At 38.0% G+C, this 21,924-nt stretch overlaps 2 protein-coding genes across 2 annotated transcripts; one reads left to right on the plus strand and one right to left on the minus strand.

Annotated features, from left to right (window-relative positions):
* Positions 1-1,039: 1,039 nt before the first annotated feature.
* LOC103473652 (keratin, type I cytoskeletal 18-A) lies at positions 1,040-13,423 on the plus strand. Its single transcript, XM_008424044.2, has 10 exons — positions 1,040-1,128; positions 2,709-2,978; positions 3,082-3,207; positions 3,658-3,740; positions 5,196-5,352; positions 6,786-6,950; positions 7,047-7,172; positions 9,498-9,715; positions 11,197-11,225; positions 12,831-13,423. Exons 2-10 carry the CDS (start codon positions 2,718-2,720, stop codon positions 12,944-12,946), a joined length of 1,281 nt encoding a protein of 426 aa, XP_008422266.1. The 5' UTR covers positions 1,040-1,128; positions 2,709-2,717; the 3' UTR covers positions 12,947-13,423.
* Positions 13,424-17,416: 3,993 nt separating this feature from the next.
* On the minus strand, positions 17,417-19,415 carry rbp4l (retinol binding protein 4, like). The gene is made up of 5 exons (XM_008424045.1): positions 19,304-19,415; positions 18,884-19,001; positions 18,654-18,790; positions 18,167-18,279; positions 17,417-18,084 (listed from the first exon to the last, which is right to left on the minus strand). Exons 2-5 carry the CDS (start codon positions 18,998-19,000, stop codon positions 17,861-17,863), a joined length of 591 nt encoding a protein of 196 aa, XP_008422267.1. The 5' UTR covers position 19,001; positions 19,304-19,415; the 3' UTR covers positions 17,417-17,860.
* Between the last annotated feature and the right edge of the window lie 2,509 nt (positions 19,416-21,924).

Consider the following 21,924-nt stretch of genomic DNA (forward strand, 5'->3'; position numbering starts at 1 on the left):
AATTCAAAACAGATTAATGCATATGGATAGTAACATAGAGCTAAACAGATGGTTAACATTCTATCCAACCAGGCAAGAAACCAACCTCCTCTGTTTCTCCACCACCTGCTTTATAACGCTTAAGTCACTTACAGTAAGTGGCGTATGCCTAATGACTGGTTAATGATTTACTGTTTTGGCGCCAGCAAGTTTGCATTTACCCATCACTCTCTTTAAAGTTTAGAAACCTGATGCTGCAAAGCTAGCTCAGAAAGCTAAATGCAGATATAGCCGACTAGCATTAGCAAGATGCAGAAGGTGGATGGGGGGGGGGGTGATGAGAGTCCTGAAAGGAAGTCTTTGTGGTGGTTGAAGGACACGACGTCATAACTCAGCTATAACTTAAAAACAGCAGCAGATAAAAATGTTGTTAGTTGTGTTACTGCTGTAGAAGAGGAAAGAGAAATCAAACTTTAGATTTCTGTATAGCATTGCTATTTACATAATGTTTACACATCAGCTGCTGGAATTTAGAAAAGTAAGAGTTTAAAACAATTTCAGAACACATTTTTTTATATATATAATTTGCTGTCTAGTGAAAATTTTCCATAAACATTTGTTCATCACAGACTACAGTTTTGAGTGTCCGTTGAAACTGGTTGGGATAATGTCCTTTTTAAAACTTGATAAGATTCTGCTATTAATGGAAATGTGGAAAATATTTCAGGTTCATGTATATTAAACAGAACTTTAGTACAAATTAGCACAAAGCCCTGAACAGTCAACATTGGTGCTTACCTGCTAACAACTACTGTGATGCTGATCCTTTTGTTAATTTTCCTAGTTCATTTTCCATCATCCTTTTGAGGAGATAATCTGTGCATATTAAGACATAGTAAAATTCTTGACACTATTTCCACATCCTCCATTGTGCAGCGCTGTAGTGCTACTGTAACATTAGACATTTTTCTATTCAGAAAGCATAGAGCCACGATTCAGGTGGAGTACAATAAACACACCTCCTGAAAGAATAGCTCCTCCCACTTCCTGCACACCTGCATATAGGCTCACCTGTGGTGGGAAGCAGCTACACAGAGCCTCCTGCATCCTTCTGGATCACATCTTCACTCCATCTGAAGTAAAAACCTGGTAAGAAGAAAACATTTTCAAAACTTCTGCTATTGTTGTGGTCGTTTATCAAGTCATATTGTAAAACAATAATTATATAAAAGTATGTTTTTAATGTTGGTAGTGAATACAAAAGTTGTTTAAAAGCATATTTTAGATAGAATTCAATGTAATAGTGTAAGGAAAATATCGTAAAAAACCTTCTTTGTGCAAATTAATTATGATTTTTTCCCCCCTGTTCAGTTCCATTCAGAGCTATCATCCCAGCTACTTGTCAGCTGCTAGGGAGCTGATATGAAAAACTGAAATGACAGTTCATTTCCTGCAGAACAAAGTGTCTCCTTGTGGAGGTGGAATTCCCTCTGAATATTTTCTAGATCATTTTCCCCGAGTTCAATCTTTTATCTGAACAAGGACTGCCTGTCTCCCGCTGTGGGTCCTTTGTGGTGTTGTGGGAACGGTGTTGCGAGGATTGAGTGACAGAGACACACACAGAGAGGTTCACTTGACCACTAATCAGCCACCGAAGCCCTGCACAACATACGCACACACACACACACGCACACACGCACACACACACGCACACACGCACACACACACACACACACACACACACACACACACACACACACACACACACACACACGCACGCACACACAAACACACGTACACGGGGACAAAGATATGCTGCCTTGCACACTGTTTCACATCCAAACAACTGTTAGTCATGCTTGGTGTACAGGAAGTAATGTGAACACCTGTTTAAGAGAAGATAAAATCTGAGGATTAAGCATTAAAAAACAAAACATTAGCCCCAGTTAGATTCTCTCTTCTTTTAAATTCAACACAAATCTTATTACCGCGGCGAAAGGCAGCAAAAGTGTCCTCAGCTTGTGCCGAGAGGCTCTTCTTTGACTCGGAGCCAAGCTGTGCTCATTTACATTTTGATTTCATGATGGCTGGAGTCGAAGCTGAATTTGCACACAGCTGACAACAGCACGCTGAAGTGGCTCTGACCATGAAGTCGTCCGTCTCTCCGATGCAGATGGTTAGTCTGAATGGCTACTGGCCGCCTGTAAATCCACTCACTGAAAAGCTTCTTTCATCATCTCCAGTGGGCGATCAGTTGAATTGACTATTAGGCTCTACTTGTGTTTCCATTAAAAAAGGCCGGCCAGTGGAGCCCATTTGCTTAAGGGCTTTTTCTGAAAGTTGATACAGTGTAAGGGTAGGTTTAAACAACTTAAATGTCTTAAAAAGGTCCTTCAGACTGACATTTAAACTTGTCTGTTTTTGTAAAGATTATACTTTTTAAATGTCAGCCTGTTGAAGCCATCAGAGACGGAAACAAATCCTTGACCTGATTCCTTTTAGATTTTTTTTCTTTTACCTATGCAGTCTTAATCCATTTAAAAAAGCAAAACATCCTCTTAATGTAACAGAATCAGAAACATCTAGCCTTCTGATAGCCACTTTTTCTTACAGTGCTTACTGTGCACCACACAGGGTCCGCCTGCCTACCACTCAGTGAACATCCAAATAAGTAGAAAACATATTATCAGTGCAACAAGAGCTTGACCTCATTTCCTCTGCTCTCACAGCTGACCATCATGGCCTCTAGCATCTCTGTGAGAAGCTTCTCCATGAACCGCCCCTCGTTCTCCAGTCGCTCTCTGATGGACACCGGCCGCGCACGGTCCAGGGCGTCCGTCTCTTTTGCTGCAGCCAGCCCGCTGACCCGTTCAGCCTCCATCAGCCAGGATCTCAATGGACCAATGAGCCTCCAGCTGAACGGACTGCATGGCAACAGCACCAACGAGAAGGAGGCCATGCAGAGCCTCAACAGCCGCCTGGCCAACTACCTGGATAAGGTATGAGGTGTAATAGGAGAGCAGCGTTGTCAGGTCACAGGAAATGGGAAAGGATCCAGCTCGGCACAACCCGAAACACTTCCTTTCTCTTTGTTTCTTTAAGGTGCGCTCACTGGAGCGCTCCAATGCCGACCTGGAGATGAAGATCAAACAGCTGATGATCGAGCGCATCCCCAAAGGTCATGACCTTGATTCAATGATGGCCCAGGCGCATGCAGTTGAGCAAGAGGTGGGCATGAAGGGATCTGCAGCCACCTTTAACCAACATGTATCATTCTACAAGGGTCAAAATAATTTATTTTATTGCATAATTTTATAGAAACAAAACATTCATGATAGCAGCTGTGATGTGCTTGAAACCAAAAGGAAAAAGCAGTAGGCACTACTGGTAAACATGTGGAAAAACCCTTAAATAAATAAAACCCTTAAAAAATATGTTTGTTTTTAAGTACTCTGTGCACTGTCATATATTTTTTTTAAATTCCATCATTTTATTATTGAAAATGACTAATTTTACTGTAAGCTGTGCAACTAAATCAGACTGCTGAGTGTTACTAAGCTACCCTGCTGTGCACGCGTCTTTACAAGGTCGTAAAACATGAAACCAGAAGAATGAATGGATTTAGCCTTCACTCTGAGCTCAGATGTGCCGTGTTTAACCTCTGTTAATATTAATCAGGTGCGGAAGAAGACCCTGGAAAATGCTCGTCTCATGTTAGAGATCGATAATGCTAAACTGGCCGCTGATGACTTCAGAATCAAGTGAGTGGTTAAAGATTACATCACGATAAGCAAATTGTTTGTCTTTCATGTGATACCGATTGTTAAATAGAACCCAGGTCTTATTCTATCAGAGCCTTTTTTTTAGACTTTCAATCCTTAATGGAGAATTGGTCTGGAAAATATCAGCATCACATCTTGATAACCTAATAAAAGGTGGGAGATAAATGCTGTGATCAGCTTAAAACAGACTCAAAATGGCCCAGTTTGTGCTTACTCTTGATGTAGTGAAAAAACATCGTTAAGCATTTACAATAACTGGCAATAAACAAGTGGAAAATGTCATGTCCCTCACATCGCTGTTTGTTTTCCACATTGGATGCTTGCATTTCTTGTTTATGGTCAAAACATCTCCATCAGTGTAAAGACTGACTTCTCGCTCCACAGTCGTTGGTGAGGTTTCTGATGTCATAGTAACAGCATGTGTGACTGAAGATGTTGACCTTGACTGAGACGAGTGAGGTCTGCTATACTGAAGGTGTTCTTCTTCTGTATTTGTTTGTGGCTTCCTGGCAGGATTCATTTTAACTGGACAACTTCTCTCACACAGACTCACAATTGTCCCATGTAATCTTTGAATTTATTTAGTTTGGGAAATGATGTGTTGATTTTGAGATCAATCATGCTAACATTTACCTGCTTTCTTGATGCTACTGGTCTGTCAATGATCAGCCCTGAATGTGACTAATGACACTGACCAAAAATTGTGGTTAACAGTTAATTTGTGATTAAAAAAAGGGTTGAATTGTGTTTTTACTTAGGTTATCGTTGATATTAAAATTTGTTGGAGGATTTGAAATATCTAAGAAAGACAAAAGCAGAAATGGGGGAAATACATTTTTTTTTTTACAGTGAACATCTTGGTACCTGCAGAAAACTGACACCAAGGTAGATATTTGCAATGATTACTTAGAGCAGGGCATGACTAAAGGAAATGGGAGACTCACAATCCTTCAACACACAATTTGTTGCAGATATGTTGTAATGATATGTAATTATGCCACCTTGAGAGACCTGATGTTCTCTGACAACAGAGAGAAAATATGTGAGGAACCTATACTGTTATTAGCAAAGCGCTTCTATGAAAAAAAACATTTCATGCACTTTGTTTTATTTCTATTTTAAGATCTTGACCTCACTGTGTAAAGAGCTCTCTGGTAATTCAGGTTTCTGTTCCAACAATAACACAGAACATAACTAAGGAAACTACATGTAAGACCTCTAACTGAAAGTTATAGATATTAGTTTTGTCAGTTCTGTAATATTAATTTCCAGAATATTAGACACAATCTCTGGCTGTCAGGAGAACAACCAGAGATCCTACTTTGTGCAGCTTTCGCACTAACCTTCTGTTTCAAACAGTAGCGGTTTCTTTTTTGATTTTTCAAAATTGATGTTTTGCTGACCATTTTTGTCCATTTTCCCAAACTCTGGAAGATGGGAAACTGAATTGGTGATGTGTCAGTCTGTGGAGAGAGACTGCGTTGCCCTGAAGAAGGCTAAGACCGACCATGAGCAGATCATTGCTTCTCTGAGAGGAGACTTGGACAGCCTCAAAGAGGAGCTTTATTTCCTCAAGAGAAACCACGAGGAGGTAAGACGTCTTCGCCTTTTCTCCAGATTCACGTGAACTGCAGTTATTTCAGTTATTTGGCAGCATTTACCCCACATTTGTGCCATCCTGTTTTTCCCTTGCTATCTTTTTTATTGTAGCACCTGAACCGACAGGCAGCACATTGTTTGATACAAGCCTGACCCAATTTAGTGGTCTAAGTAGTTTTTGTGGAGCCAAAACTGAGGTGGAACTCTGGTTACTGTGGACAAAAGGCAAGCAGATCTGATTGCTCCAAAAATGCACTTTGGATGAAATCAGCTGATGCAAAGTGGCCTCAAAAGAAGATAAGCTTACCCTGCTCCCACTAAACGATACACTGATCTACAACCCCGCCCCTTTTTTAAACCTCTACTTCATTTTACTTTGTTTTTAAAGAGTGTGAAGAACTTTCAATTGAACGTTCTCCACTTCCTTTCCCCTCAAGTTTAAATATAATATAACATGCAGTAGGATATGGGTAACATACTCGACAAAGCAAGCCTAAAGTTTCCACTCCATGCTTGACACAGAAAAGTATTTGTGCCACTTTTTGGTTTCTCTAACAATGGATTTGTGCGTTTTGGCCAGAACATATTTTCTTTAGTGCCGTTTGACCTTAGGAGAATGTTTCAGAACTATTTAAATAAGTTTCCACTTTGCAAAGCTGAGACTAAATGCCAGGTTATTTTTTTAGAGAGGATTGACTTTTGTCCTGGCAAACCTTCAACACTCGCCACACTACTAGAATTCATTTTAACTGTACAGTCGTCAGCTTCAAATTAGCTTCTTAATTTTTCTAAAACTGGATGGGTGTACTTGGATTTCAAGATTTCTACATTTTGACAATTTTTAAATTAATAAAGACAAATTATTGCATTTTATGTGGTGCGCAGTTGTTTACCTGTTTACAGGACAATTTCCTCAGTTGTAAAACCTTTTAGCTCTCTCAGGATTTTATGTGACAGAACAACAATAAATGGAGCATAATTGTAAAGTGCAAGTTTGATATTACCTGTTTTGAAAAAAAAAACTGAATAGAATGGAGCATGTTTGCATTGAAGGGGTATAAATATTTTTAAGATATTGTGGGCATCTTTTATGATTGTAACGTCACATTCTGTGAAGAGCTGAATACGTTTTCGAGGCCTGGTACGCCTTTATGTTTATGATGGAGTAGATTTACTGAGTACACCTGAGCAGGAATAAAAGAAGATCAGAAGAAAAGCCGCTGCTAAGATGAGCTCGGTCCAGTCAAGTATTAATGAGGGACATCTAAATAATGAAAATCTACTCTGCAGCTTGGAGATTTTGTTTCACAGGAACCGCTCTCAGTTTTAGTAAACATGTTTTCACAGATGTTAAACATGTTTGAAACACATGCTCACAGTGTGACAGTGCAAACACAAAGTGTGCTAATATTTATGCCCCTGAAGGAACTGGAGCAGGTGAGGTCTCGCATCGCCAGGGACGAAGTGAACGTCGAGGTGGACTCTGCCAGCGGACCGGAGCTTGGTACCATTCTGTCCGAGCTGCGCTCCCAGTATGAGGGGATCGTTAAGAAAAACAAGGAGCAAGCAGAGCAGTGGTACCGCAAGAAGGTGTGGGAAAATTCAAAGCACTCTTCAGTTTATATCCACAAAATATAGATCTAAAAAGGGAAAAAGTCACACAATCGAAACACGTCACTTGTGCAGCTGGAGACGGTGCAGAATGAGGTGAAGGAGAGCAACGAGGCCTTGAGAGGAGCCCAGGGAGAGCTGACTGAGAGGCAACGCTTCCTGCAGACACTGGAGGTGGAGCTGGACAGTCTGCACAAACAGGTGAGCTGCTGCTGCTGCTGCTGCTCGAATGAAGAGGTCAGACAGAATGGACAATCCAACATGACGTGGAGTGTTTAGTTAGCAGTCTGCATCTCCTCAGAAGTCTTGAGGAGATGCAGATAAAAGAGAGAGAGAAAAAAGGAGCAAGTAAGTTGAAAATGATAATCGAAGTCAAATCTCCTCTTCTGGAGCTGTACAAACATCAACTTATGTAAACAAAGCAATGCAAACAACGCAGCCTGGACTCTAAGACAACGGTTATATGTATTAACCTTGAACAAAACCACACTGGGTTATTTAACAGGGTGAAAGAGAGACTGGTTTCATGAGTGAGAGCAATTACAAAGAAAATCATTAAAGGAATTAACCTTCAGTCTCAACCAGACAAGTTTTTTCTTTGTTGCGTCTTTCATACCTTTCCAAGCTGTAGCGCTCTACAGTCGGGGAACTCTACTTTTTTTTATTGCATTTTGGTTTTTTTCCCCCCTTGTAATCCCATGTTGACAGTGAACATGTTCTCCCACGTTGATAAGACACGCAACAGCATGTGGGATTCAGTTGTTGAATGGTGCTGGGTTACGTACAACGCTGAGACGTCTAATTGTTTTTGAGGTGGGTGTGTTTGCTTTGGGTATCAAAGTGTTATCAGTACACAGGAATCTGCTGATTATTGTAGGAGAAGCTATTTTAGGTGTAGGAGACATTCTTGTGGCTAAATTACCACAGAAAAACATCTTCTGATGCAACTGGAGCGGACGAGAGATCCTTAGCTTTCATCAGGCACTCTAAAGTATCCAACTGCAAAACACTGTACCATGGTAATGACACTAAAGCTTTTTATGTATGCAGTATTTTAAATACACTCCATTACTACAACATTATGTTTCAGTTAATGAATACTTTGGATATTTGGTGAAGTTAAACTGCATTAAATTTTAGATTAATTGAAATTTATCTCTCAATCAACTTGAGGACTGGGCAGTTCTTTGAATGAATTATCTTTATTAAACTAAAAAAACACATTGAGATCTCTGAATATTCCTCAGTATATAAAACCTATTTAAAATCAGCATCAGTAAAAATGTAAAACTTATAATGAGATCCACAAATCGCTAAAATTGCGAGTCAAATTTGTAATCAGCCAATATGATCCAGTAAAATAACACTCCAACACCACAAAACTACACTTTTGACACTGTAGCATACATAATTTGATCCCCAGTTAAGTCAGAATGCTTGGAAAACATTTAGCCACATGAAAATGATCTATCTAAGCATGCTGAGATGATCAAAGTTGACTCACCTCAGCATGTCTGAAAGTGAAACTGACGGCTTGGCCTACTTTCTGATCATTTCAGACGATATTCGCCTGACTACTTGTACTTGGTATCACTCATAGCATTGAAATTTAATTCTCAGGCAGTAAGTTGATTTGTAAATTTGAAAATGAGTCAGTGACGATGACATTATATATATATATATATATATATATATATAAAAAAAACATAACCTTGTTCAGATGTAGCAGAGTTCTGTTAATTCCACAACTTGATTCCGAGACACATGCACTATTTACATTGAAAGTGCATCAATAGTGAGAAAGATACCTGAAACTTCATTTCCTCTTTTTTAGACACATGTAAAAGTATAGTTGGTAAGGTAGGAAACCACTAACTCACAGCAGATAAACTGACACTAAAAGAAACAAAAGAAAAACAAACCTTATCAATGTAGCTCTGAAACACTTTGGAAGCAGATGCTATTCCAAAGACTAACACCACTTAAGTAATTCATAGAATTAAACTGAGATCATCTTTACAGCAAATGGAGAACATGGAGTCTTAAACTTTGCACAAACTGTACGGAAACAGATGAAACTTACAATGTGAACCAACAGATCATTTAACACAGCAGAATTAGAGAATCAGCAATCAACCAAAATCCTCCTGGATTCGATGTGCAAACTTCCTGGGTCAGCGGTTTCTTGGATCCATTCTTAGAAGATTTCCCTTCCAGGATGGACTCATGAGACCATTTAGAAGTGGACTTTGGGAAAATGTGGAAAATATGACTGCAGTTTAACCTACATGTGTTCTCTTTGCGTGTCAGAGGAACCCTTCTAAGCTCGAAGAATAACAACATCATATAAATGATTTCTGCATGTTTACATTCTCACAATAACTTATTCAATTTTAATAAATCTCATTCTTGGTGCGTTGCATATGACAAAGCTTTCACTGGCACAAATAAAAGCTTGCTAAATCTACGATCAGTTTAAACTGACACCCAGGGTGTAATCTGTTATTTTCGCTTTTCTCCCCCCAGATAGCAGCTCTGGAGGGTAATCTGGCTGAGACGGGTCAGAAATATTCCTCTGAGATGGAGCGGCTGCAGGTCACCCTGAGCCAGATGGAGGACGACCTGTCCCAGCTCAGGCTGGACATGCAGCGCACCAAGACCGACTACGAGCAGCTTCTCCGCATCAAGCAGAACCTGGAAATGGAGATTGCCACCTATAGGCGCCTGTTGGAGGGAGAGGAAACGTGAGTAATGATGCTAACAAAGCTTTTCAGGCTTACGAGAAAAGTTATATTGTTTTTTTTTGTTAATTAATCAAGTCACAAACTCAGGCAGGAAAATATGTTAATTTTGTTGTCTCTTTTTTTCTGGCTCAGCTGTGATCCACCTTGCAGTTGAGTTGCATGGTTGCACACGTTGTTTTCTCATGGATTACGTCTTAGGCTGGGTATTTCTCGTTTTGCTTTGTCTGGTGCCGGTGCTGAAATAATACCTTAAAGTTGTATAGGTTCCTTAATGATGCGTGGACCAGTAAATCACTCTCCGATTTACAGACTCCATTTTTAAGCTGCAGGGATTCCTTTCGAGACATATTCCCATGTTTGCCATTTTATGTAAAGACACGACGCCGCTCCTTACTAACTGACTGTGCATTCAGCCTTAGAGCAAACACTCATTCATGTAAGAACCCACCCCACCTGCACGTTTGAAAAGAGTGTGGCTTTAAATAGTTTACATTAATAACATGGGAAAGTCGGCCGTCGTCACGACAGATCAAGAAAACATGCTTTGGTGTAATTTAAATGTAAAGTAGCGATGATTCACAGTACATCTACACTTCCTCATTTATTATCACGTCCTTAAGATAAAAATATTGTTATCAAAATTTACCTGTTGCTCAGATGGCACCAATCTACGTTATTTCAAATAACATATTCTGCCTTTGAGTCAAATTGCTCCTTATCTGTTTGTAACCCTATTTTGTATTCCACGTGTTCTGCCATTGTTGTTCATGGGGATGAACTGTATCTTCCAAGAGTTCATTCCCATCACTTTTTTTAATCTCATAGTTAAATATTTTTGATAAATTATGGAGATAAATAACATTTTAAAAGCTAAAATCACAATTAGTTTAAAGTAATTTTGATATTATTTTCTAATTAGTCCTAATGTTATTCTGATCCCTGTTTGAAATATGGTTTAACAGATTATAATGCATCTCACCAAAATAGCACTGAGCAGCCTCTTTTATTGTGGTCATTATTAATTGAAGTCAACAAGCACTTTTGTAGAAAATAATTTCCAAATTATTGATTGTCAAATTGAGACTGATTTGACACACGGTTGCCGTTTTAAAATGTACTAAATGAGACGGCACCTTTTCATTTCTAAAAACTCAGGCATGAAACAACAAAAACTGAAAAACTGCAGTATGCTGAGTGGGTGGAATGAAACTATTTTGAAAAGAGTTAGTCCTTAAAACCTAAAGAATTATTGTTAAATTATTAATTTTAGCATGTAAATTTGCTTTCTTCGGTGTAAATCAGTGCTTTTTAATGTTAGACGCACGGAAGCTTTATCTTCAAGATTTAAACAGTTGAAAGTTTTTCTCTTCATATGGAAATAACCAAAAATAGCAGACAGGTCACTACGGTCCTAAATACCCACCAGTGTCTTCTTTACGTTATTTTGTGTGATCCTAACTAGTTTTATTTCTCCCCCTCAGAGTCAAAGAAGTTATTGCTCCACCAAAAAGTGAGTCCTTGGTTTCTTCCTTTTTTTGCATGTTTGCTAGATTTATTTTCTTGCAGACCGAATCAGATCAATTCAAAGAGAATAAGGTAAGGAATTCGAGATCAGATCAGCATGGACACAAATTACTGGCAAATGTTACCAAAAAGAAAAAGAGTTTGACATAAAGAGTCCAAAAGCTTAGCTAAAGAGAGAATCTTGGCTAAAGTGTATATATTTACAGTGATTTTATGTTTGATATGTTGCAAATTGAAACTAGTAGAGCCGCAGTGGAGTTATCATAGACTTATGGACTTAAGACAACAAGTTTCTGGTGATAGGTTTTATAAAACTGATTCAGCAAATTTATCACAAGTAAAGGATGGGGAGAAGTAAAAAGGAAACTCCCTTGGGAAGATTCAGTAACAAAAGACATCCACATGGATGGATGGATAGATAGATATTGTACCTGGGGCAGAACAGAAAACACACCCAAGAGGCCCAGGAATAATTACAGTTCTATGAAACTGCGAACAAGTAAACACTGAGAACAGCTCAGCTCCTGAAGCAACAACAGTGGGTGGGACAGGATTTATCCCCTTGTTGTAACTCTTGTTTTAATTTGACTCACTCATGCTGATGGGTTAGCAAATAGGAGGCTGCTTCAAAAATCCTTTGACTGAGAAGCAAAACAAAAACACAGAGCAAACACAGAGGTGTCTTTGGGGGTTAGCTGAATAGTCAAAATGCTACTGAAATACAGAGGATTAGAAGGGATTACGAATACTTAACATCAAGTAGTCAAAATGTTTGATTTATTGTTCGACATACTGTTTTCCTTGCGTCATCTTGCTTTTTTTTATCGTCAATATTCTCATTTAGGTTGTGTCAGTAAATATATGCAACACACATGTGTCTAATGATGCAGTTGACATTAAACTCTCTTCATCGCAGTACATTTCTCTAGCTATTCCACCTTGAACTATGTGCTATTTGTTATAGACAGCTCTTGTGATTATTTATATCAGAAAATCTGGTATGAAAAACTGGTTGTGGCTACAAATCCTTAATACATGTCCAATTCTCGATTATGTCTGTGACCACTGCAACTTTTAGAAGTTTAATGACGCGTATGCCATCAGTATGTTTCGCCGTAAGGTTTGCAAAGAGTTTGAAGGAACTATTTACTTTCTTTTAATAAGCCATACATCAAAACTTAACCAGCTGATAAGCTCTGCACTTTGACAACAGGTAATCATAGATTTCAGCTTGTTAATTGGCTTCTATTGACTGTTAACATATTTTTTCTTTATGTTTTACATTTTGTTCTGTGAATTATTACTTTTCCCAACATCTGTTGTAAGTTTCATATCAAAAGTCCCACTAGAAATATATCTCAGAAGCTGACATAAGATCACACCATCATCCCCTCCATCTCATTCATTTCAGGTGGGAAATTCTATTCCTCAGCCAGGAATGTTTTTCTTTTTGTTTAATTGTCCTTTGAATCTGATGATTTCAAGAAACGTAGTCCATGTGTCTTTTTAGTGAATTTCTTTAAAAAAAAACAACAACAAAAAAACACAAAGCAAAACTCACCTGATTGAATATAATCTCCTTTCTGTGCAGAGGAGCCAGATGTTCGCACCAGAAAGATTGTGAAGGTGGTGACTCAGACGATGATCAATGGCAAAGTGGTGGATGAGTCCAGCGAGGTGGAGCAAATTGAAGAAACAAAGAAATAGGAAAAAGGAAGAAGAGAGTTTATTAAAAGGTTAAGGTATTGCTTGCAAAAGAAACACAGAGGAACAATAGAAAACAATACCACCATGTTAGCCTACATTTAATAGTGCACCGATGTTCAGTTTTACAAGACAAAAGTATTTTGAATGAGACATTTTTGGAGTATGCCTTGACTGTATACGTTCTTTTGTTTTAGAAAAATGTTTCCATACATTGGCTAATCTGAGATTCTTTGATTTTTATCATCTTAATAACAATAGATAACTGCATCTAAACATGTATTTTAATTTTTAGTCAAATCTTTGGGTGAGAGTTGACTAACAAAAATGTTGTGTTGTACTTGGAAAAATCTGTGGAATTAGATATTTATTTCCTTGTGTTGTAAAGTTGACTTTAGAAAATGTGATGCATGGATTTACCTTTACATTTACTTATCTTTGGTGGTTTTTGACTGCACTTGAAATAAAGAAGTACCTATATACCAGTGTATGTAATGTAATAATTTGCAAAGGATACAATTAAGCCTTGCATCATTGTCATCTATCCATCCATCCATCCATTTTCTTTCACCCTTGTCCCTCAGTGGGGTTGGGAGGGTTGCTGGTGCCCATCTCCAGCTAATGTTCCGGGCGAGAGGCGGGGTCACCCTGGACAGGTCGCCAGTCTGTCGCAGGGCAACACAGAGACACACAGGACAAACAACCATGCACACACACTCTCACACCTAGGGACAATTTAGACAGGCCAATTAATCTGACAGTCATGTTTTTGGACTGTGGGAGGAAACCACAGTACCCGGAGAAAACCCACGCATGCACAGGGAGAACATGCAAACTCCATGCAGAAAGACCGGGGCCGGGAATCGAACCCAGAACCTTCTTGCTGCAAGGCAACAGCTCTACCAACTGCGCCACTGTGCAGCCCCCATTGTCATCTAATCTATCTAATATAAAAGAATAGTAATATATATGTTAATGTCTGACTTTTGATTTTAAAAAAATAAAATAAAAAAAAACATAGTTAAAAAGAAATTTAAAAATATATATCTAGCATTGCAAAAGAAATTATGTTGGTGATTCTAACTGACCCAAAACATGCATTATTTAGTCTGATTTAATATCAGACATTGAGGTAAAGCTTGTGTTTTGCTTTATACAGTTTTGGCAAACTTCCTGTTGGAACTGTATGTATAAATAATATCAACTGGTAAAGTTTTTTGTGTTTTTTTTAATTTTTATTTTTTATCAAATCGTCTTTCTGCTTACTAATTAGTTGGCTATGACCGTTCTAAAATTTATTATTTGTTCATTTCAGAATAAATAGCCCACACCACAAGATATAGAAAACTTTTACCAGGTACATCAATTCAAGTGAAGTCAATGTCTTTTTAGTCTCTTTTCCCTTCTTGCCTTAAACATAAAGTGAGACTCGATGAAAGCAGAGATGAGACAGTGATCTATGGATAAGAAGATGTTTTGAAAACAAGCAAACTCAAAGCGCGGACTTTGTGTTCAGAAGGTATTTGAAAAGATATTGTAAAATCAAAAATACTTAAGTGGAAAGGTTAGAAAACTACAACTGATCTCTTTATGGCTTACTGAATGAATATCATCCCTCCATTAATTTTTTCGTCAGGTTTCCTTTCTTTTCTCTTTTTTGCACAGACTAAATGTTGATCATCACTTGAATGTCTTAAAAAGGCAAAAGCAGTTTGACGACATTCGGTGGTCTTTGAGAATCCTCCTATTTGCTTTGCTTCAATTATTGACACAGCAGCTGTTTGAATACAACGCAGCGACCAAAGTACTAAGGCATCCTATTGTTTTTTAATTAACCTTACCAAAGATACTGAAAATAGGCATCGAGTTGTTTAGGATAGTAAAATATTTTTATTATAAAGCACAACCTTATTGTTACAGAGACGATTGTTCCACTTGTACTCAGAGAAATAGGGATAAAGTGCTGCTGGATGTAACTGCGCTGCCCTCTGGTGGACTGAAAAAAAACATTAATTACTATAAACTTTATTTTACCATTCCTATGTAGCGATAGAGATTCTGTGCTGTAAAATCCAGGTTTTTCTGTTTAAATAGGTGACACAATGCTTGGGCGTTGTCAGAATGCAGCAACCCACACAATATTATTTGGAGGTAATGAACTAATATTTAATTATATTTTAACTTCCTATATATATATACTTTCATAAACAAATTAAGTAGTCATTATAATGAAATTAATAAAAATAAAAATACTTGTATATGTTTGATCATTAGTCCTCCGTGACCCAAATGCTGAGTTAGTACAGTTTGACCAAATACTCCTAAACCTCTGACCACCAATAAGCCCATTACTGCCCGAGGCATGTTGTGTTGGTTTTGGCTTCATTTCCTAGGACTAATAAGGGATTAAACACTTGAATGACCAAAGTGCAGCTTCTTATCATGCTTTCAAACTTTAATTGCTGTTGTTGTTTGTGGTCCTGTGTGATTGTGATGAAGTACTTAAAACAAAACTGTGAACATAAATTTTATATTTTAAAATGTTGCACATTTCTCATCATGCCTAATTTGGATAATTTTTTTAAACAGCATAAGTCCAGCACCAAAAGGCCTACAGGTTGATTTTACAAACATCTGTGAAAGACTGGGTCACTAAAGGGTCAGTGAATTTCAGCATTATATGTTTAATCCTTTTTTAACACCTACATTAAAGCCTTCATTTGCCTTCCCAGGCAGTTTTAAAGCAATTCACACCTTTGAACATGTGACTAAGATTACTCATTTGGCATTATCCAGGTTATATTTGGATTGTCAATCACAACAATTGAAATGTTGAACTGAATGGAGACCTGGGCCATATGTCCTTAACTGACACATTCATTTTCCAAATGGCCCATTTGCGTTCTTCTTCCAATTTTCAGCAGTGGTTCAAAGCTGGAGACGTTTTTGGATGAAAGGTGAAGGTTTTTAAAGAAACAAGAGAATAAGTCAATTTGACTTCTAACCAAGCACTTTAGCTTTTCATGCCATGGACAGCTGATGATCTTTACCAGCCTGTCTTGACTGTCTTCAGAACCAGCATTAATCTGTAAATTGGGGAGTTAGTGCTTCAATAAATTGGCCTTTTTTGTTCAGTACATCCCAACCATCCTTCTGTGCAGCAACACTTTCCAGCTCACTTTGTGATATCCAGTGTGTTACCAGTCTATAGGACATATAAGATCTACTTGGGGCCCAAGCAACACTTATAGGAATAAAACTCATATGGGATAATTGTCAAATATTTGAATCACCTCATGTTTACTCTTTGACGCAGAGTTACAGTAACTCTACTCCCATCCAAATCCCTACCCTCCACCCCCACACTATTCCCAGCTTGATGGTTAAGCTTTGGCTTCACACAGAGCCAGGACAGAGAAAAAAAAAATCTCTAAACATGAACAAAAAAGCCTCTTACAAGTGGACCTAACACGTACAGAGTGGATAAACAAAGTTAGCTGCAACGTGAGCGAGGTGGAAAGTAAATTCAGGAACCATGCCGATTATCTGCACCATAATCTGGCTGTGTGTGAAATGTGGAATGCCAGGTTGTGAATGAAAGAAAACCTAAACCACAGCAATCGATGCTGGTATAAAACACTACAGCTTCTTTTGTTGCACTCAACTTTCTCATCAAAGTTTGGATTATAATGTCTCAGAAATCAAAAGCTGCAGAAGAAAAGCATATTTTAAAGAATGAATTGTGAGAGATTCTTGTTTAAAGTAAAAGTTTTTGAGTGTCTTTGTGTAAACAAAGATGAGTTTCAGTGTCCAGGAGAATAGAAAAAGGAATAAAAATGTCAGCACATTATTTGATGCAAGACTAAATCTCACTAAGAACTTTTAACCCGAACATTGTTCATATCCTGAACCGATGTCAGATTAAAGTAATATTTTACTTTCTTCTTACTGAAGGCAATACCAATTTTTTGCAGGGACCAAAACAGTTTTGATACATCGATATGTGAAAGGAGCAAAAAATTAGGGGGATTGCAAAGAGTTCTTTCATCTTAATGGACTTGGAGTTCATCACAGAATATGAATATTCAGAATGTTAATGAAAATAAAAAGAACTAGTCAGCATTTATCAAACCCAAAGTGGTGTACTGCCAACATTTTTCCTCTGATGATTGAGAAGGGAATCAATCATTTGTTATTCTTTTTTTCAGTGAAATTAAAATAAAAATGTTTTTTGTATCAATAATAACTTTTCTTTTACATTGTTTTATTATCTTTTTGGAGATGTCCATCTCATTTCTTGTCAAAAATAAACATCTACATCTGACAGCAAAATGTATGTGGTTAATTATGAATAACAGCCAAAACCAAAGGTCAAGTTCTATAAAACAGATTTGGACATATCCAAAAGTTGTTCTGAAACTATTTTTTATTTATTCATTTAAATGTCTAATTAATAAATAAAATATTGAAGCATTTTGTTTTAAAAAAAAATCTTTATTTTTTTGTCACATTCACAAACATTACTGCAAAATAATGTTTTTCTTTAGCATGTATCCATGTGTTTATGTCTGTATGTAGCCTTTATTTAACCAGGAATGTCTCGTTGAGATTAAATATCTGTTTCAAGAGAAATCTGGCCAGAATACTAATCATAATACTAATAATACATGGATACGTGAGGAGGAGGACAAGGTCGAAGAAAAATTCATAAGAGGCAGAAGAAGAGACATATTCTTCTTCTGTCAATCTCTTTGCATTTTTCAACTCCACCACTGTCATAGATTAAACATACACACATACGCAGATGCACACGCACACATGCTCTCAGGGTTTTCCCTCTGCTTGCTCTCTATCCACAAAGTCAGCATCTGAGTGGCACTTGCTTCTCCTTCCCCGTTTCTCTTTCTTGGATTCTGCTCAGCAGGCCCCAGACTGCAGGACGGGCTGGAACTGTCCGGCCATGCAGATTTCCTCCTGTTTCTGACGGACGACGCGCTGAATCGCTGGAGGCAGGCCCCGGGGGTTCCTGGAGAACACCAGGGCGTAGCCGTCCTCGCAGCTGCCGTCGTCTTTCAGGGAGCGGCAGGCGTAGGTGATGGCGTAGTTGTCATAGTCGGTGTCGATCACCCAGTAGTTGTCGCCTAGTTTGACAGAAAAGTACGATGTGTTTAGGAATGAAGTGCAAAAACTCAAATGCTTGATGGGAAGTGGCGTTGAATGTACCTCCGCTTGAGAGGTAGCTGGCCAGGCCCTGGTAGTTCATGAACATCTTGCCGGGGGTCGTAGGGTCAGGTATAGAGTACTGAGCAGCCATGTCGGCGCAGACAACCCAGAAGCTGCAAAACCAAAAATCAGATCAATGACGCAAGAAAAGGTCTTTAACTTCTCTTTTCTGAATGTTTACAACAATTTTTTTTTTGGAATATACTAACTACAAATCTTCAAAACATGCAAAAAAAACAAAAACCCTTTTCATCACATATCTCTTCCTAATCCTTGATTATTGAGTGAAAACTCTGCTTATAACTAACACTTAGCACTCTTTTGTTCCTAAATATTTCTGTTCTGAACATGTTTTTTTAAACCCTGGCTAAGAAAAAGAAAATTTTTTCCTGCCCTGGTCAGGTCATCATCGGTTCTTAAAGAAGGGAAAAACATGTTAAATAGCAGTGTCTGATGCAGAACCTCTTATGAATACTCGGTTCCTTACCCAAACAGGGTGACCCGTCCCCTGGAAGAGGCAGTCATGGAGCCGTCATCGTCAATGGTGTACTCGGCGGAGATGTTGTCCTGCAGGAACAACCCCTCTGGGTCTTTCTTCTGCAGTGCATACCACTTCCCAGCATACTGTCATAAAAGGGAAGTCAGAAATATTTAGTCATTTTTTTTCTTTTCTCCTGACATTCACATCTCAATGCAGGGTTTTTTTTTTGTACTCACTCTCTTTGGATCAAAGTCTTCTTTGACTGAGAAACTATCTACAATGCAGGAGGCAGACAGACTGCGTTCAACGCAGGACACAAAGACCAGCAGCAGGGCCAGCTTAAAGGATCCCATTCTGTAATGAAGCATGAGGCAAACCAGAACATGTGTTAACGAGAAAATGACTTCTTTTTTTTTTTTTTACCATTTAGAGTAATTTTAAACAAAATACACAAAACCTCTATTGCCACATTTAAATCCAGTCTGAACTCTCTGTTCTAATATCAAATAAGGTTCAACATTCAGAGAGGATTGTCTTTGGTGTGCAATTTTCCCACAGTTTCTTGCTAGAGCGCAGGAGGCACAGATGCAGCTCAAAAGCAACAATTTAACTAGTAAAGAGGCAACTAATGTTAAAATCCAAATTCAGCGTCTTACCTGTTTGGGTGAAGAGTAACAGCCGAGATTAAAAATCAAAGTTCTGGGTGTGGATGTGTTTGTTCTGCAGCAGATTGGGTCTCAGGCTGGTGGCTGCCTTTATATACGTGCCCAACAGACAAGCTTATGGCTGATTTTCATTGCTTGGAACTAAATAAGGTGCTTAAATCTAGAGGTAATCTCTTTGGGTTGAAATCCTTGTCGTAATCTGGCTTCTATGTCCAAGACTTACGATAAAAACAATTAGACCATTATGTAACTGACTGGAAACACAGTAGAACAGGCACATGTGTAACACCGGCTGGCAAATTAGTTGCATTTAAACACAGACTTTTAATTAATTGCTTCCGGGGGTTAGAATAAAAACACAGCCTTCTTGTTTGGTCTTTTACAAACAGCTGAATTATGTTTGCCAATACCGTACAACAGAATATGATACCCAATATATGCTCTAAAATACAGATAAAATTATATTAATTCAACATTTATCGAAGATGCATTATATTATATATTATATTTAGGCAATAGAAATAATTTTGGTAATTCCACTGGAACAAACAGGAGCATGTTTGAAGGTTTTTAGGAAAAAAAATATTATCAGTAATCAATTTTAGCTCAATTTGATTTCTGAGTGATACCTGAAAACTTGACACGTTGTTTCACAACTCACATCAGAGTTTTCATATTAAGTGGTAAATAAGTTGAAGAAAATAATATTTGAATGGTTTTAGAAAAGCTGCAGAGTTTAATAAAAGTACATCTAAAAACAATAAAACAAAAAAACTAAACAGATCACATCTAAAAATACCCACGTGAATGTCTCAAACTTAACCTTTTTAAAAATAGTAATGCCAATCGCTCTTAAACATCAGCCACTATCTGATCCTGATAAAGGAAAGCAACTTATTACTTTTAATGAGAGGTATTCTGAGACACTTTGGGTGAAGAAGTCATGAAAGGTCAGGGTAAATACAGAAATAAACACAAGTATATTTAGACAGATGGCAGAGTTTATTTTAAGGCACAGCTTCACCTCACTCTCAGTAGACAATAAATAGAATAGGTCTGTCTGCCAACACTGTCATTGTGTTGAGCAACCAAGGTTCAATCTGTCAACAGGTAGTCTGTAAACAAGCCCAAATAACAGTCAGATAATTAGAAGAGTAAAAGTTACTTAACTGTGGATGCTGCTATTAACCAAACTCGCTTTGTCAATTAAATAATTTCTCAATCACTAATTATTGAAAGTATGAAACTTCGTTAACTCAATCCACATAGAGGGAGAAAGTAGACATTTGTTTATCTCTTTAAACAGACACTGGCCCTCATTCCCTGGTTTATCCCTAATCACTATCAGTCCAGTATATTGTGTAATTGCTGGCATAATAACTTATTACGCAGCTGTCTGTGTTCAGTCCTGTAGACTGACTCTGACAGTAAATGTTCTCCTCAGAGAGGCAGAGAACAAAGAAGCAAGCCAAGACTACTGATCTACATTTTTCCATCGACTCTATCAGGGACGTAATCCTACTTTTGCTGCTCAAAATAGATAGTTGACAAAACACTGATTTAACTGCTGAATGGAAACTTCAAGGGCGCAATGAAAAAACTGTTAAATAAGTGATAGAAATTTCAACTTCTGTTTTGCAGTTAGTTAATAAGATCCAAAATGGGATGTTTTGTTGCACTGCTAACCAACGGATTGAACGCACAGCCTGGTGGAAACCCATTGCTAAGTTTTATTTATTTTATTTTATTTTTCCCAAAGAGAACAAATTCTAATTGCTTCACTAGAAAGTATAGAATAAAAGATAAAAAAAATGTTCGGGTCAAGGTGGTGGATGCTGCATCCTGCTGCTGGGCTGCTGGGAAAATAGTCTGGATCTAGTGATGCATTGAGGCTGTATTAGATATGTGGGTTAACAGGCTGTTTAAAATTGTGTTTCATCTTATAAACAAAAGTGTGACAAGTCATTCACGGAGGATACGGCATATTTGCTTTGCTACTAATGTGATTGTGGCTTCAGGTTCACTGAAGGAGACGTTGAAGACGTAATTTGGAAAAATTGTAGTTTATCATCAAAAGGACTGAGGACACGTGGAGAAGAAGCTGAAGCCATTTATTGTATTCTGTAAGGTTAAGACTGGGGCTCAGGAGAAAAAGCTCCAGGAAAAAAAGCTCCCAAATAGTACAAAATATCCCTAAGGATGATGTATGTCATCCCTTCAGCTCCTGTGTCTGGATCTACCCTGGTTCTACCCACTTTGCTTCAATAACGTCAGTAGGGAATCATCCAGGGATCATCCTTCAGACTTCTGGCAAGAGAAATGTTGCAAGAACTTTATCATGAATATTTGGAGGATTCACTTTCACTTTCATGTTGAAATATTACGTTCATTTTTCCCCGAATGTTCCCAGTTATTTGAAGCTTGAAGTGTGGCCAAGTTGAAAAACCTAGAATTGTGTTTGCTGCCATCTACTGGGGCTTGTCAGCAGTGCAACAAGTGCAGTGGATAAAACGTATTTATTAAAAAAAAAAAAAATCCAATTATGCCTATCTTCCCACTTACCACAAAAATAAAATAAATTTAACAATATCAAGTAAAGTTTAAGAAAGCAC

This window comes from Poecilia reticulata, linkage group LG12 (genome assembly GCF_000633615.1).
Source record: "Poecilia reticulata strain Guanapo linkage group LG12, Guppy_female_1.0+MT, whole genome shotgun sequence".
Taxonomy (NCBI): Eukaryota; Metazoa; Chordata; class Actinopteri; order Cyprinodontiformes; family Poeciliidae; genus Poecilia; species Poecilia reticulata.